This window comes from Eschscholzia californica, unplaced genomic scaffold, assembly GCF_041429995.1.
Source record: "Eschscholzia californica isolate CP2 unplaced genomic scaffold, dmEscCali1.0.p SCAF_6, whole genome shotgun sequence".
NCBI classification, from domain to species: Eukaryota; Viridiplantae; Streptophyta; class Magnoliopsida; order Ranunculales; family Papaveraceae; genus Eschscholzia; species Eschscholzia californica.
Genome location: NW_028238483.1, coordinates 7322760 through 7340855, shown reverse-complemented (window position 1 = coordinate 7340855; position 18096 = coordinate 7322760). Strand labels below are relative to the sequence as shown.

At 36.4% G+C, this 18096-nt stretch overlaps 2 protein-coding genes across 2 annotated transcripts; both read left to right on the top strand.

Annotated features, from left to right (window-relative positions):
• Positions 1-659: 659 nt before the first annotated feature.
• On the top strand, positions 660-3427 carry LOC147531509 (uncharacterized). The gene is made up of 3 exons (XM_086649727.1): positions 660-863; positions 948-1017; positions 2985-3427. Exons 1-3 carry the CDS (start codon positions 660-662, stop codon positions 3425-3427), a joined length of 717 nt encoding a protein of 238 aa, XP_086505853.1.
• Positions 3428-4933: 1506 nt separating this feature from the next.
• On the top strand, positions 4934-13834 carry SCY1 (SECY homolog 1). Its single transcript, XM_086646887.1, has 9 exons — positions 4934-4990; positions 5159-5509; positions 9266-9411; positions 9497-9882; positions 10277-10576; positions 10654-10743; positions 11937-12060; positions 13072-13235; positions 13512-13834. Exons 2-9 carry the CDS (start codon positions 5334-5336, stop codon positions 13737-13739), a joined length of 1614 nt encoding a protein of 537 aa, XP_086503013.1. The 5' UTR covers positions 4934-4990; positions 5159-5333; the 3' UTR covers positions 13740-13834.
• Positions 13835-18096: the final 4262 nt, after the last annotated feature.

The window sequence follows — 18096 nt, the reverse complement described above, 5'->3', positions numbered from 1 at the left end:
CTAGATTGATGGTATTAATTAAAGAAGAAAATAGACACCACAAAAGGACACAACTAACACTTTTTAAATCATATTTTATTTCTCTATCTCTTTATCTTTCTTTAGATTGTAGTACTAGCATTAATTGGATACATTAATTAGTTAAAGAACAAAGGACATCTACTTATTTATTTTTCTTTATCTCTTTTTGTCTCTAGATTGTTTATATATATGCAACAACTCTTATACATAATATATATATATATATATATATATAATGCAACAAGGTTTTGTGTTTATGTCATATTTTTTTTATCAGATATGATGATCACCAATTAGAGATTAGGCATTTATAGTTCTTATATTGTTGTTGTAGTTGTCTACGATATATAATGCTAGCACCACAATTAAAGTTACGTATTGTATGTACAATGATGATTATCATTATACATACATATTTGAGTAATCGACGTAGAAGACGTGTCATCATTAGTAGGAGAGCCTACATAAATCGAGATCAAGAGAGAAATGACATATTGCAAAGAATTTAATCTGAGAGTGATCGATATTGTCACGAACAACTTCACATGAAACGAGAACCATTTCGACACTTATGTGTACGCTTACGGGGTTATGGTTTGGTCGATAATCGACATGTGAAAGTAAAAGAACAAGTTGCTATGTTGGTATACACAATTGAGCACGATCAACGTAATTGTAGTTTAGTTCTTCAATTCATTCGATCGGGTGAAACACTGAGTAGATATTTCCACATAGTGTTGTCAACAGTACTTAAGCTTTACAAAGATGTTGTTAAACCAACCACAAGTGCTAACTCTCCGATGAATGGAAGTCGCCGACTAGCTTGGCATGAGTACTTCAAGGTTAGCCTAGATTCAAGAGCGCTTCGTTCACTTACAACTAATTATATAAGTGTTTTATTCAATCATATCATATATATTTTATAGGATGTCGTCGGTGTAATTATCGGTACACATATCAGAGAAACTATTCCAATCAAAGACCAACCTAGATATCGTAATAGAAAAGCGTACATTTCCTAGAATGTTCTTAGGGAAACTCCAATGTGGGGGCCCGGGCTCCCAATTTTGGGAGCCCCTGAATTTTGGGAGCCTCGGGGCTTTGCTCAATTCCAACGTTGGGCTCCTAGCAGGGGCTCCCAAATCAAAATAATATGGGTTAATTCCGTTTTGGCCCCCGATTTGTGACCAACTGGCCGTTTTGGCCCCTAATTGTGTCCGGCAGTTCGTTTTGGCCCCAAAAAATTCCTAAATGGCCCCAAATTTTTTCAACCTCCCAATTCTACCCCCATGGCATTTCTGTAATTATTTTTTTTTTCTTTTTCTTTGTCCACCTCATCTAACAATTGACACATCACTCTGTCCACCTCACCCTTCTTCTCCGGCGAAAGGTTGTCGGCCGGAATAAAAAATTCCGGCCGGCCACCTTTACCAAAATAATTTTTTTTTTTCATTTCTCTTCTTCTTTCTCTCTCTTCTTCATCTCCTTCTTTCTCTCTCTTCTTCATCTCCTTCTTTCTCTCTCTTCTTTCTTTACCTCTCTCTCTCTCTCTAACCCCTCTCTCTATAACTCCGGCGAAGGGGCGGAGCCCGTTCGCCGGAGAACCAGATTCGGTCTGGTTTCAAACCAGACCGAGATCTGGTTTCAAACCAGACCGAGATCTGGTTTCTACAACCAGATCCCGGTCTAGTTTGAAACCAGATCGGAATCTGGTTTCAACTAACCAGATTCCGTTCTGGTTAGTTGAAACCAGACCGGGATCTGGTTGTAGAAACCAGATCTCGGTCTGGTTTGAAACCAGACCGAATCTGGTTTCCAACCAGACCTTGAAGGTCTGGTTTTTGAAACCAGACCTTCAAGGTCTGGTTCTCCGGCGAACGGGCTCCGCCCCTTCGCTGGAGTTATAGAGAGAGAGAGAGGTAAAGAAAGAAGAGAGAGAAAGAAGGAGATGAAGAAGAGAGAGAAAGAAGGAGATGAAGAAGAGAGAAAAAGAAGGAGATGAAGAAGAAGAGAAATGAAAAAAAAAAAAAATTATTTTGGTAAAGGTGGCCGGCCGGAATTTTTTATTCCGGCCGGCAACCTTTCGCCGGAGAAGAAGGGTGAGGTGGACAGAGTGATGTGTCAATTGTTAGATGAGGTGGACAAAGAAAAAGAAAAAAAAATAATTACAGAAATGCCATGGGGGTAGAATTGGGAGGTTGAAAAAATTTGGGGCCATTTAGGAATTTTTTGGGGCCAAAACGAACTGCCGGACACAATTAGGGGCCAAAACGGCCAGTTGGTCACAAATCGGGGGTCAAAACGGAATTAACCCAAATAATATACGTGTGTGAAGTACGTGTGTGAAATTTTGATTTTAAATTTCGACTATGGATTATTAGATTTCGACTATGAATTAAAATGTGATATTATTCAAGAAAGATAGTTTCAAAAAGATAAACACAAAAAAAAAACAAAAAATAGAGAAAAATACTTAAAAAAGAAGTATTTAAAATAATAAGAAGATTAAAAAAAAAATTAGTTTAAAAAAAAATTAAAAAAAATTAAAATAAAGTGGGGTGGATCCCCTAAAAACATATTTTAGGGGGCTCCCAACGACCATATTTTGGGGGTTGGGAGCTCGGCAGCATGGGGCTCCCAGCCCCACCGGGAGCCCGGCAGCATGGGGCTCCCGGGTTGGAGGCAAGGGGCTGGGGCTCCCAAATTCAAATTGGGAGCCCCAACCCCCTATACATTGGAGTTGCTCTTATAGCATGTGGGTTTGATATAAATTTCATTTCGTACTTGCTGGGTGGGATGGGTCTGCTCATGACAGTCGTCTTTTGAGATGTGCAGTATCTCATTCTGGACGTAAATTAACAGTCCCAATAGATACGTGGTTTTAAATTATTATATCAAATAAAAAACTATTTAGGTACAAATTTATTATTTAAGTGGAATTATAATAAATTATGTTAATGTAGGTAAATATTATCTTGCTGATGCTGGATTTCCATTGGTGCCTGGATTTATCATACCATATCGTGGCACACAATATCATCTGCTAGATCATGTTATTCGTCGTCCTCAAAATCCCAAAGAACTGTATAATTATCGTCATTCATCTTTACGTAATGTCGTCGAAAGGACTATAGGGTTGTTTAAGAAAAAAATTGCATATTTGAGAAATGCACAATTCCACGATATTGATACACAAGCTAAGATTGTGATCGCATGTTGTGTTTTGCATAACTTCTTACGAGATGGAGATCCAGATGATATAAGTAGTAACGAAGAGAATGAGAGTGATTGCGATGAAGTAGGCGAACTAGATGATTTAGACCAACTCGTGCAAGATGAAAAAATTAATATTGTCCCACCACAAGTTTGGACAGCAAATATGGATATGATAGCAGAGGAAATGTGAACTAACTTTTCGATTTTATAGTTATTTTAGTTTTCCTATTCATGTTTAAGTAAATTGTTGAATATTTTTTAGAACTATTTATCATATTATTCTCTAAATTATGTTTTACCGAATAATTTATATAGTTTTAGATTATCAAACTAGATGACGCTGTTGTTTTCTATGTGTTGATAAAGATGGATGTTGAATCTGGTCCTGTCAATTATATTCAAACAAAAGGTGTAAGAGGCCTAGTGTGATGTGGAGCACTGCAATGGATGATATTTTAGTAAATACGCTTTATGATTACATTTTGGCTGGAAAAAAATGTAAATTAACAAGTAATTGATGAAATATATAAGAAGACGAGAATCCGTATTACTGTTGAATATATCAAAGCTCGTATGAAGACATTCAGAAACCATTATATTACCGCGAAACATGCAATCGACGCTAGCGGGTTTGCCTTTAAGAATGTAACTTTTCGAATTGAGGCAAATGACGATGCATGGAGAGAATTCGTAGAGGTATTTATTTTATTTATACTGTCTTAAAAAATTTACAAATAAATTTTGATTTTGTCATTCACATTGCTTATTGCCAGGCACAACCTAATGCAAAAATTTTGTGTACAAAGGGTTTTCCGTATCAAGAAAAATTTGGAGTCATCGTTGGGACAGAACAAGCCACTAACAGTAGACAAGTGGAGGCTGATGATATTTCCAACGAACTACCTGGGTAGTCAATCATTGGAAATTATCAACGTCTAAAAGTTTTAATCATTTTAGTAACACAATAATCATATTTTTGTTGTAGGTGAAAATGCTAATATGACGTCCATCAATCTGGATGAAGATGAAGGGCTATGCTCTCCAACTTTCATTAATCGAGATCAATTTATAGGTCCAAAACGTAGACGGCGGTCAGAATCAGATGAAACATCTATTTTACTTGCGCAAGCTGCAAACAAACATGTCGAAGCAGTTTAAGCTCCTTCAGTTCGTGGTGTGGAAGATGCGTTGATGGCCATTCCAAACTTGAGCGAACAAGAGATTGAAGATGCTATTTATATGTTTGGAGATAAATCTGAACTTACACGTATATTCCTTGACTTTTCTCAATCGAGAAGAGCATCATAATTAAAGAGAAAGTTAACCAACATTTAATCGAGGGTCAATTAGCTGTACCTTTTCGCAAATTGATATACTTCAGTATGACCCAACTTAGCATTAGTATTAGTGATTTAGGAGATTGCATTTGAATAATATGGTTTATTTTGATGTTTAACAAAATATTTTTCTTGATTAACCAAACATATGAAAAAGTAAGAAACAAATTCTTCTTCCCTAGCAAACCAAACATTGGAAAATTAAGAAAACGGAGAACTACAAAATTTTCCCTTAATGAACCAAACAATAGAAAATACGAAAAGTGTGTACGGAGAAAAAAATTCTTAGAGAAAAAATTTTTCGTAGTAATTTTTTCTCTATTTTTTTTCCTTACCCCAAATTGCTATCAAACACAACCCCAAATTATCTTAATAAATAGACATTTTTTTCAAGAAACTTTCGTGTTTAAGTCAATGTGGTTCTACTTGGGCTATAGACCCGGTCTTGTTTGAGTTTGAGTGGGCAGTTACCGAACTTATTTGAGTTTGAGTGGGCGGTTATCGAACTTATCACATTTATGATGTATCAATGCCAATTGTAATGACTGACGTACATCGTAGTGTGACTTCCAAAAAAAAAAAAGTTAATGTGGTTTTCTAACAGATCCAATTTAAACTGGTTCCTGTTCTCATCAGTTCGGTTCTTGGTTTTAGTTGAAACATAATCAGGAATCGTATCCGTTTGTCCATCAACAATTTAGTATCATAGTATGAGAAGAAGCAAGGAAAGTAGCAGTGAAAGAGGAGAAGAAAGATAAAATGTTGTTAACGGCCATTGAAGCTTCTTCTTCAACTTCAAAGCTCTACTTCAATTCCCCAAATCTTTATTCTCATCAATCCTCTATTAAACGAAGAAGAATATCGATTTTCAGGGCAAGCTATGCTGTAGAGAAAAATCCCAACACTTTAAAGCTCCTATCTCCTTTCAACAATAGGTACTATTTTCACTAGTTTCTCTCTCTAATTTTGTTTCTTTGCATACCCATTTGAATTTGCTCTTGTAATTCTTCTCCAAGATTCCCTTTTTCTGTTTTTCTTGTATGTATATTAAAACCTATAGCTCTCAATTTTCCTTATATTGAACTCCATAATCTTTTAAGCCATTTGAAAGTCAGATTGGGTCGCCAAATTAGTAAACTGAACACTCCATTTGAGTGTGTGAGAATAGTCCCACATGGAAGAAGGGCTATTTATCAACCAAGAATATAATATCTAGGTTCTCTCCACTCACTGCCAATTGGTTTTGAATTAGATGACCACAAACTTAACAAGGTGACTTGGGCGACTGAATTTCTGACTTAGCTCGTTTCTAAATGGTACGGTGAAGCTTAGTGTTTGGTCTATGAATGGAGGATGCATTTGTTGTTATTTTTATATCTGTTAGGTCCGTTTACTTGTGTCAGTTACCTGGATACTTGTTCGAATGCTGGCATTACTTTAATGGATATAGCGAGAATCTTTAGTTACATGATTTAAACACTTATATGGAAGTAACTACCGACATTTACGGTTTGAAATCAAGATGAGGGAGAAAATATCCACGTTCCATAAATATTTTGTAGTATTCTACGGTATTGTTAGTTTGTTGATTTATCTGACTAATCCCTCTTGTATAATTTTATTACTTTGTATAATGAGGCGGGTTCACTTTTTACCTAATCACAACCTCGGTCTAGAAGCATTTTATGAATTGCGAGTGATCTACTAGGTGAGGAGTCAAAAGCCTTTTCGTTTACCTCTAGTCTAGTTTTCTCCAAATTACCATCCATAAATGGTTCATTTGTAAATCCTTGTTTCAAGTTTACAAAACAATCAATTATCAAACATTCTAAGCTTCATTAGAGTCAATTTTTTTCCTTGAAGTCTGTTGAGAACTTGTATTATTTTCTTGACTCCGTTGATGGGGAAAAAGAAACTTGAAACTTCCTCAAAGCTTTCAGAGAAATGAGTGATTCAAGTGAATATATTTTTCGTGCTATAATCACTCTTCAAAATCCAAATCTTAATCTAACAAAGTTAAAATATAAAAAAACCATTTAACGTATCATTAAATATAACTAATTTTTTTCCATTAGATATAGTCGAGAGAGACATATGAAGTAGAGAAGATAAACAAGCATGAAGGAATAAATAGATAACCGAATAACAGAGAACGAGAAAGAAAGACGGGAGAAACAATGTATTTTATATTAAGAAAAATATTGAATTACGTACATATTTGATTAGGGGAAACAAATTCTCAAGTGGGAGGTGGGTCACAATTTCCCCTGTTTGTGGGGAAATTGGGAAAATCTGATAACCGTTCCATTAAAATACCAACCAAACACATGGAAATTTAATTTTTAGAGATCTTTTTTTCCTCCGGAAAGATGGCAATCAATCACAACATATGTTCTTTTGCTTGAACTATTCATTTGTCATTGACTACTTGTTATAACTTATATAACCGTTACATGAATGTTATTTTTTTATGCCAAAAATGAGCACTCCTATCTCCTTTGATTAGTGGGGCTGCACACTCACAATTGCCTTTCTGCCAGAACCAGTCCCAGAGGCTATTCTCAGACTCTAGCAATCTTTAAGCTTAATCATTCTATTTTATTGGTTTTCTGTTTACCGGTCGTTTTATAAGATTTCTTGTTAATCTAGAGAGCATGCTATATTTTTCTAACTTGTAAGACAAAATTGTTATAAGACTCCTTATAACGGCCATTGTTATAAGGCTTCGCGGTCTCAACGCGTACTCTGATGGGTTGGGCGAATCGTGCCTTCGCCAATGCCGAGGCCTTTTGGGTGGACTTGTGGATCTTACTTTTTCATGACCTTACTCTCAATCAGAAGATTGTTGGCTTGCTTCATCATCTCACCTTGACACATCCGAATCTTACTTTTTTTTTGTTTATGTACCTTGTCAGTTTGTGCATGCTCTCATAGTTGAACATTATCAAATGGTTAAGCGTATTTACATTAAATGTACTATTCATATGGGCTTACAACTTCACAAATATTTTGTGAATGGTTCTTTTGGTCTATTCTTACTCAGATTGGGCTGGTTGTCCTGACACTCATCGCTGCACTACCGGTTTATCTATCTTTTAGGCTCGAATCACAATGCATGGAGTGGTAAGAAGCAAACGACTTAGTCTAGATCCAGTTGTGAGGCTGTGCAGGGCCGGTCTAGTTCCAAAGCCACCAAAGCAGTGGCTTTGGGCCCCCAACTAGTAGAGAGCACACAAAGGCCCCCAGGGAAGTGATATAGTTAATAAATACAAGATAAGCTATTAAGCTAGTGTAGGTCATTTGATGAATCTTACTTTTAAAACTCAAAAGGTCTTGAGTTCAAGGCACATTATCTTCATAGTTTTGATCCCTCTCCATCTCAAGTCATTTATTTCATAATTTGATTATTTATTTTAATAAATTCTCTTGATCATGGTCATTTTTGTTGAAATCTCTTGATCATTATTACACATAAAATTGAATTTTATTTTAGTAATTAGTTTTTGTTATCCATATGTTATTTCGGTTCATATCTTATATGTATATCAACATTCGCATGTCACATTTTTTGTTTTTGCCGTGCGCATCATTACTTGAGATTTTAAAGAGTTGTTACACCAATCGAATTAAAGTATGTGGCGTTATAATGATCTCACATTCTTAAATCAGAAACAAAGTGGTACCTAAGATTTATAGTTCTTAAAGATATTTGAAATTAATATGCACTTCATACTAGACACAAGCATTTACAAGTTGTTCAAAATTTTCAACAAAAATTTGCTCAGTACTTTTAAATACCTTTGAACAATTTAACCTAAAAATAAGCATAAAATAAAAAATTATGTAAAAAATTTCTTCTAAATTCATTAAAAGGCTTCAATTTTAGAATTCGCCTTAGAACCTCCGCGACCAAGGGCCGGTCCTGAGGCCGGTCCTGAGGCTGACTGGCTGAGTGTCGTGCTCTTGCTACAGCGGCAGCTGATATTACTTGGACTAGTTTTGTGCTTTAAGAGTTTGACATCTCTCTTCCTAAACCAGAAAAGATATTGTGTGACAACAAAAGTGCCATTTTATGAATTCTAATCTGATGTTTCATGGACGATGAAAGCATAATACTCTTGATTATCACTTCATACGAGAAAAAGTGGCGGCTGGTTCTCTTCTTATTAAATTTGTTCCTCCGAGAGATCAACTTGCTGACATCTTGACCAGGAGTCTATCTCATGTGTGGTTTCGAGAGTTGTCCCAAATTGAATATTCGGGAATCCACTACGTTCAATTTTGTGGGAGGGTAATGGCGGTACGAGTGAGACTCAGACTGAGTCCCACTCGACTTCATCACTCGGTCACACGGTTCCACTGTGATCCATCGCAATCCCCTTCTCCCTGCAATCAAGATACTGCTTGAAGATTTCTTTCTATCTAATAACCTTCCCTGTAATGAGTTTCCTTTATGTATAGTTTATTGCATTATAAATAGTGTAGAGGGAAAATCATAATTCTTCACCTCAAATTATATCGAATATCAAGTCTTTAATGTTCAACTTCTATTACCGTTACATTTCATTGGGATGTTGGACTAGAGAGTATTTAAAGCATTTCTTTTTTGTTTACATATTCTGGAGACAGCGACAGACCAGTACTAACATTTATAGCAACAGTTCTTCTTACTAATAGGTTGTTTTTGTCAGATGTGATGGCTCAGATTTTGATCCATTATGTATCAATCAAGACACTTTGAGTATCAGTGCTGCTTGGACAAGCGTGGTAGACTTTTTTTCTCAAACATCATCAAACACAAGAAAAGAGAAACCATCTTCAGCTCGGGGAGTGGCAGGTTGGTACTCTGGTCACCTGAAAAGATCTTCAAGTTGCAAATAAATGCTGTTTAGCCCTTAACTAAGGTATCTTGATATTGACAGCTGCAATTGAAGATAGTTCCATTGATTTTGGTGACTTTTTCAAAGGCCCACTTCCAGGAAAGTTCCTCAAGCTACTAGGTTTTCTAGCCTTATCCCGATTAGGAATATATGTACCGTTAGGTGGGGTAAACCGAGATGCTTTTGTTGGTAATTTGGATCAGAACAGTCTGCTGAGCACTTTGGATTCATTCTCTGGGGGAGGAATTGGTCGTCTAGGGATATGCTCCCTTGGTATTGTTCCTTTTATCAATGCTCAGATTGTATTTCAGCTTCTTACCCAGATTTACCCCAAGTTGCAAGACCTTCAGAAAAAAGAAGGTGAAGCTGGAAGGAAAAAAATTCTTCAGTATACTCGCTACGCTTCAGTTGGGTTTGCAATAGTACAAGTAAGACAATCTATACATGGTTTTGTAATTGCTCAGCTCTATTCAAGCTGAACAAATACCATTTGTTTATTGGAGTTATTTTGGTAACAAATGATTGGCCTTGCTTGTTAAAACCCAATTATTACCTAACTAAAGCTGGAAAGATTTCAAAGAATTCGAAACTCCTAAAGGTTCAAATTAAACCACTGAAACATCAATATTGGAACTTATAGACACCGGTCAAGCTCTAAGCTCCAGGAGTAGTCTTACAAGTTTTAATTTATTGCTTGTAAATGCCAATCGAGACGAATGCCAGCCCCACTACATTGTTTCCACTTTCCACAATAACTTTTTGAAATGGATACAAGAAGAAACCTTTACTCTTTAGTAATCTATTTTCTTACTTTGATGGCAGGCTATTGGTCAAGTACTTTATCTCCGTCCTTATGTCAATGACTTCAGTACACAGTGGGTGCTCTCATCTGTAACACTACTGACACTTGGATCCGTACTTACAACATACATTGGGGAACGGATATCTGACCTCAAGCTTGGGAATGGAACTTCTCTTCTAATCTTCACGAGCATTATCTCGTACTTGCCTGCATCTTTTGGTAGGACAGCTGCAGAGGCATTTCAAGATGGAAACTTCGTTGGGCTTGTTGCTATCCTTATTTCCTTCTTTCTGTTAGTTCTCAGTATTGTATACGTACAGGTGGGTCTTCGAATTTTCTTAATATGTCTTGATATATTCATTCAATATGCTGAATATATCTCATCAAAATTATTCAGGAAGCTGAGAGGAAAATCCCACTTAACTACGCATCAAGATATAACACCAAGAGTGGAGGGCTTCGAAAGTCTGCTTACCTTCCCTTCAAGGTTTGTACTAGGTTCTTACTCACTCGTTCTGTTTGCCAACTTTAAAAGTGCTATTGTTGATATAAAGTCATAGGAAGTATGATATATATCCGAGAAGTTAACAGGAAATTGGATTGAAGACCCATTTTCATGTTGGTCTTGCTTGAAAAACATGTCAATATTTGTTTAGGCTTCAGCTCCCTCTGCAAACCGTGCAAAACTATTTGCAAATCTTACATACTATGTGCGAACTTGTGCAAAGTTTGCGGTGTAAACACGTAAAAACTATCACCCATTTCTCTAATAGACGAGCGTTTGCTCCGTTGTGCTTAAAGTTACTTTAAATGTGTGAGAGTAGCTTGTCTTGCCTTTTCAACCAATTCTATAAAAATCATAAGATACGCTAAGCAACAAGAATATATTAATTTTATTTGTCAAGGCAATAAGAAAAATACAAAGATAACTTAGAAAAGAATTGAGCGATGTCAAAATGTGTTTCGCACATTTCACCCTCAACTATCCTATCACTATGATATAGTAATACAATAAATGGGCGTAGTTTGAAACTTGTAAAATATCTACCTGGAAGCTCATGGATTAGTGTATTGCTTTAGGGCGTTAATGTCCTAAGAACATCTTCCATGGTCAGAGGACAATTAAAACGAGAAAGTCGTTCTTGATCATCTCCATGTTCTTACAAGCTTTTATCATTTATTATTTAAAAAAATATATGTTTATATATTATTCATCTTATACTTGGTTTCCCATGGGTCTAGGGATGATCTTTGTAGATCTTCCTCTGAAGAGTGAAATTAGTTAATCTACAGTGGGTGAGCAAGATCACTCATAATCTAGCTGTGGGTGTTTAGTGCTTTCCGAAGCATGAGAGATTGACTTTTTAGCACCCCGCTGCTATGATGGGTTGATTTGGTTATTAAAATTGACGTGATTCTAGTGTTTTACTAAACAACAATGAAAGTTAACCATAAGATTTAGGCCTCAAATGCTTAAAGTTATGTTAGAAGTCTCAGAACTACCACTTTTCATGTGAGATATAATGTTGAGGATAATATTATCTTGGCCGTCTCCTTTTGGGCCCCGTGGCGCCTCCCTGTGTAAAATAATTAAATTTATGTATACAACTTCATGTAGGGAATATGAAGCCCTTGTGTAGCATGCCTTTTTCATATAGTTTAACTGGTCTGGTTAAACAGGTAAACAGTTCAGGTGTGATGCCAATAATATTTTCGACATCGTCACTAGCTCTTCCTGGTACTCTAGCTCGCTTCACTGGAATTGCGAGTTTGAAACAGGCTGCACTTGCTTTAAACCCAGGAGGTAAAGAGTATCATGTTTATACTATTTTTACTACTGCCAAGAATACTTGTATACTACAATATTTTTGCTCTCGATACACATTATGTTTAAATATTTACCTGAGTTCCTTTCTGATCGGATGAAAGGTTCTAAAGGCCTAACTGTACATGATCTAAACCCGACCCACCAGCTTGATTGAAAGTATTCATACCATTGGAGTTCAATTGTTTTCTCCCCCTGTTATAGTGAATGAAAGCTAGTGGAGATTTAAAATGCAGCATTTTGAGATCCCTCTAGAAAAAAGATGAACGGCGACAAGTTTGATTAGCTCTTTTGCTTTTCAAGAAAATAAAACTTTTGCGGTTTCCATTACTAAATATACCATTTGAAGTTTAGGTTCTTTTCATCCGTGTTTAGAGTTGAAATTCAGAATCAAAGTCAAAGTATCTGGTCATTGCTTCATTTTGATCGAACCGGTAGATTTGGCTGAATGCTTATTAAAAAGGTTAACACCTGTAACAGGGGCACTGCTACGACTATCATTTTCTGCCAAGTGTCGACAACCTAAAAATCCAAAAACAAGACAATGTTGCGCACATATTTTCTCGTTTTAGTAGTTAGGTCCTTTTTACTTCTATTTTATATTTTTTAATTTTGTACCAGTCGTTGTTACATCTTATGACATTAGCATAGAGTGGTATTTTATGGTTCAAACATGCTTACATCATGCTTATATGTCTGCGAAGTGAATATGAGTATCCAACAATTATCCAGTATCAGAATGCATGTGTATATCCATTATCTGATACGACAAATAATACGAAAAATGGAGTCTCCATATCTTATAGGAACTGAAGCGAAATGAACATGATTGAGTGTTTAATCATCTTAAAATAGAATCTGAATATGAATTGGCAGACACCCTCGACGATATTCTAAAATTTTATCAAGTTAAACCTTTAGAATGACTGTGTTGTTTGCTTGAATGAAAGTTCTGAAAATTAAAAATCCCCAAATGATAAACTTTTGTAGGTGCTCTTTATCTACCAACCAATATAATGTTAATAGCCTTCTTTAATTACTACTACACTTTTCTACAATTGGATCCCGATGATGTGAGTGAACAATTAAAGCGCCAGGGTGCATCAATCCCGCTAGTTCGTCCTGGGAAAAGCACAGCTGCATTTATCAGAACGGTAAATCCCTATCTTATATACTGTTTTATAAAGACCTCTAGTTAGTAAAAGATATGGTCCCGAGGAAGATATGCTAACAACTTCTTATTCGGAAAGACTGCACGGATTGATTGTATTTGTCACTATCATTTTCATAATTCATAAACTTCTTATCAATTCGAAAAACAAGACTACTCCTTCAATCGGCTCGAAGAAATTGAAAGCTCAGATAAGCAATCAAATAGTTCAAGTTCATCTTTTTTGTGTGTTCTCTTATGGTTATTTGGTTAAAAACAGGTTCTTGGCCGGATATCTGTTCTGGGTTCTGCTTTTTTGGCGTTACTTGCTGCGGGCCCTGCTGTAGTAGAACAAACAACTCATTTGACTGCATTTCGAGGGTTTGCTGGTACTTCTGTTCTTATTCTTGTAGGTTGTGCCACTGACACAGCAAGAAAAGTTCAAGCAGAAATTATATCTCAAAAGTACAAGAATATAGAGTTCTATGACATTGATAACAAGTTCTGAGTGTAAAGAAGAAAGCCAGTACCATTGCTTGTGGAGCAAAACGGGAAATACTCTGTAAAGTCACCTCTTTTATATGCAATTTTTTTCTTTTGTTCTTGGTTGGTATTAAGTTTGTGAGCGTCTAACTCAAAACCAACTGAAACTGAGAGGAGAGGAGAGGCCCTCGATAGTATGTAGTTGGCCCTCAGACTTCGTTTCGTGACTATCCTAACCATCAAGCTCAGGAGCTTCTAGCTTTCCCATTGGTTTTGCTTTTTGTGATCAGTTCATATAACAAACATTAGCAGGGCTGAGTTTTGCAGTCAGTCGATTTTTTTGACCATGCAGATTACGTTAGCGGAATCAAACAAACATTAACGGAGCGAGCCTCACCAAGAGATGTGAGCTGGCCGAGCTGAAGCCCTTTTTTGACCGAGTTGAAGCCGCTCACCAAGAGATGTGAGCTGGCCGAGCTGAAGCCCTTTTTTGACCGAGTTGAAGCCACTTCGACTGAGATGCAGTCAATAAAAGCTTAATGGGACCAGTATTTTAAGCTGAAACCAATTTTCAAAGTCTTTTTATGTTTGGGGTTACTTTTTTTTATCGTTTTTTAAACGGGAACAAAAATCTGGAGCCATCAACCTATTGAAGCAATTCTCATAAAAAAAACCTATTGAAGCATTTCAAGTATGGGATTCTTTGAATTTGGAGAATCACTGTTAACCAATCTTCCACTTTTCGTAAAAAAAACTTAAAGGTTATTATGTTCTTATCATTCTTCTGATCTTCCTGCTATAATCAATTTTTTTAATGAACCTTGGTAAATAAAAGATTTCTTAAAAAATGAATTATAAGGAACGCAATTATGGTGGAAAATTATGAAAGGAAGTTTCCAAAACAAAAATTATGGTCCATTCGAAATTCAAAGTTGAAATTTCAATCAAAGTCAACTGATTTTATTAGGCCGACGCTTGAGGGAAATAAGAAAATTTCCTGGAGTGCAGAGACTTTGTCAAAATTTGGTCAACTTTAGTTGATTGATTTTTTTCCTAATTGTTGGAGAGAAACAATTTTGAGTGAAATATTTTTGCTTTTCCTTTTTGTTATCCACAAGTCCACCATTTTTCATCCACTCCGGTAATAGTCGTTGACAAACGACCATTTTAAATTTTTTTTAGAATCTTTCTTCTCCTCCATAAATCAGGATCACCATAATTTTTCTTTCTTCATTCCTCTTCTTCTCTCTCGTTTTCTCTCTTCCCCTCCCTCTCTTTTTCTTTTGTTCCCTCTATTCTCCTCTTTTTTTTCTTCTCTTCTTCCTCCTCCCTCCTCCCTCTCTCTCCTCCTCTGTCTCTCTCTAGTTGTTTTCCGGCGAGAAAATGGGGCTACTGGTTTGGAGATTTCCGCAAATCAAATCGGTCTGGATTAGGTAAAGAGAGAGAGAGGACGGAGGAGAGGGGAGTAAATAGAGAATAATGAGAGAAATGGAGGTGGCGGCAGACAGAGAGTAGAAAAAAAGGGGTGGGTGGGGGGGGGGGGGGGGGGGGGTGGGGGAATGGCGGTGGATGGATTTATTGGTGATAGGAGATTAGGAAGAAGAAGTATTTTGTTTCCCTTTAAAATTTTGTACCTAGGAAAATTGTTCAAAATTCACTTTTTCACTTAAAATTTTTGTATTCCAGAAATTTTTCTTACTTCCCCAAAGCGTTGGCCTTTTATCGCCTGATTTCCAAAATAGGGTGTGTCATTCTCTGTTTGATTTGTCATTAACATTGATTTTACCGTCCTTTAATATGAAATGGAATATGACATATTTTCTCTTATCCTTTTGATATTCGTTCTTATCTCAACCGTTAGACTAAAGGTTTCAGAGCTAATATAGTCGTTGGATTTTCGTAAGATTTTGTTGTCAACCGTCCATGTAGAATGTCGACATTATGTCACATAACCCCTAGACTTCCAACGCTATATAAAGAGTTCATCCCTTTTGGTTTATACACACTGAAAAACTATTACCCTATCTCTTTTTTATTCTTTCTTACATAAAGTTTTCTTCTGATGTTTTTAGTTATGTTTCGTTTACATACACTGCCGAGATCTTATAGATCAGAAACAAAAAATGTTACTGAATTTCTGATTGACTTTTGAATCTTAGGGGCAGTCTACCTATTAAGTGCATATCATTTCTAAGAGGAGAGCAGGGGCAATTTTTGTCTTAAGAACAACGTGTTGAGCACGTGCCTCAATTGGTTTTTTTCATCTTCCATTTCTCTGTGGTTGTAGGGTTTTCAGGCTATTAGACTTCACTATCTTCTACAAAAGAAATAAGTTATTTGTTTTTTCGAATTCAATTTGATATAAATATAGAGAAGATTCCTTTCAGTACGATCTTTATAACAAGCTGTGAGGTGGTGAGAGTAATGATACCTGATCATCACTTCGTCCAATGGAAAGAGTACTATACACAACATGCAACCATGTTCGCCAATCTTATCTCAGGTCGTGATATGCTTTGGACTAATTTTCCTCGACAACATCCTATGATGTGTATACAATAGACTAACTTACTCTCAAACATTCCATTTTCATAAAACTCCATCCTAACTAGTTTGCTAAAGTATCTTGTCCTTAACAATTAAATTACGCTTTAGAAAAAAAAAACTATTAAACTGCTTGAGCATTTTGATTAATGTTGATGATTTGGTAGACCGACTTTCTAATATTGGGCGACCCTATAAACGATGTGCACAACACAAAATTCATGATGCACAGAGACGGATCCAGGATTTTCACTTAGGCGGTGCAGATTTATATACCTAAATATTTTTTTTTGCAAGCATAGTAATTAAAAAAATATTTATATTTATTAATTATATTAATACATCAATGGTTACAACTGCAATTGACCTCTACGAGAGTTCATATTTTGAAATGTTCGCATAATAGACTCATTGTCGATTTCACTAAAAATTTCTTTTTCAATAAAGACTTATCAATGTTGGAGCCGGTTTCGGTGTTTGAGTCAGTCCGGTGTTGGAATGGAAAATAGCGTTGGAGTCGGTCCAGGTGGTAGATGAATTGAACTTTGTAGGGTGTATGGTAGATGAATGAATTTTATAGGGGGGCCATTTTTGTTAAAAGGACTTAAAAGCGCCCTCTAAATCTCCTATTTTGGTTAGAAGGGCCCTTCCAAAAAAAGGCACTCTCCCTTCTCTAGTTTGACCTAACGGTAAAGTTAACACAGTTAGGTCATAATTATTCAAACCAAGAAAAAGTCCCTTGACCGATCAAAAACCCCACCCCTATTTCGTCTTCCTCATAACCTATGTTTCATCTTCTTGTTCTTCTTCTTCTTCAGTTTATCTTCTCTCTCTCTGTAAAATCTATCACCTCTATCACTTCCGCCATTTTCATCTTCATCTCTCCCTCATTCTCTCTCAGTTTCTCTCTCGTTATCTCTTTCTTTCTCCCTCTTTTCATCTTCATCTCTTCTTCCTCTATCATCTTCCACATAACCCTAGGTTTAGTTTTTTTCGATTTTTTGAAACTACATTGTCTGAATACTTGAATCTACTAGTTAGCAACACAAGAAAGAAGATTTGCAGACTTTATTTGGAAGCATTTCGTCTGGAAGCGGGTGAAAATCAAGAGAGGAAGAAAACCCCCCCAAGTGAGCTTTCTGGTTGTACCAGACCGAAAAGCTACTGGTGGCAAATAAGGTGGGCTCGAGCCGTAAATGTTACATAATTTGGCTTGAGGCCCTGAGCCCATCGAAAATTGGGCAGGTAGCACCAGTAGCTACTGGACCAATTTTCGGTGGGCTCTGGCTAAATTATGTAACATATTACGGTGGGCTCAGTCCGAATTATGCAACATTTTACTGCGGGCCCGATCCGTAAATATTGCATAATTTGCCATGAGTCCACGAAAATTAGGCCAGTAGCTCGGGTTCATCTTCTTCTCCAGTTTATCTTCTCTCTCTCTTTGTAAAATCTATCACTATCATCATTTTCATCTTCATTTTCATCCCTCCCTCTTTTCTTCTTCATCTCTTCCTCTTTCATCTTCCTCAAACCCTAGGTTTAATTTTTTTAAAGTTTGGTTATCACCAAATTGGAAGAAGAGGAATGTGTAGGGATTTGAGTTTTGGAGAGATTTAGGGTTGAGATATGTAGATTGCTAATGTGGGTGATATACACCCTTAAAGTGGGTTTTGTTAAACCATTGCATCAGGGGCCCTTTAACCAAACAAGGTCAATGAATTCATGGGGAGGCCTTTTAACAAAAACGGGAGGGCCCTATAAAACTTTCCAAATTTATAAGGTTTAGGGTAGTTGTTAAAATACTTAAAAAATGCTTATGGGGATCATACGACTCA

Excerpts from the sequence above, each read along its gene's own strand:
- SCY1 (XM_086646887.1), top strand. The coding sequence starts at position 5,334 with ATGTTGTTAACGGCCATTGAAGCTTCTTCTTCAACTTCAAAGCTCTAC. Across the intron at positions 9,412-9,496 it reads TTCAGCTCGGGGAGTGGCAG|CTGCAATTGAAGATAGTTCC; the intron begins GTTGGTACTCTG and ends TGATATTGACAG. Across the intron at positions 13,236-13,511 it reads CAGCTGCATTTATCAGAACG|GTTCTTGGCCGGATATCTGT; the intron begins GTAAATCCCTAT and ends GGTTAAAAACAG.
- LOC147531509 (XM_086649727.1), top strand. The coding sequence starts at position 660 with ATGTTGGTATACACAATTGAGCACGATCAACGTAATTGTAGTTTAGTT. Across the intron at positions 864-947 it reads CTTGGCATGAGTACTTCAAG|GATGTCGTCGGTGTAATTAT; the intron begins GTTAGCCTAGAT and ends TATATTTTATAG. Across the intron at positions 1,018-2,984 it reads CAAAGACCAACCTAGATATC|GTAAATATTATCTTGCTGAT; the intron begins GTAATAGAAAAG and ends ATGTTAATGTAG.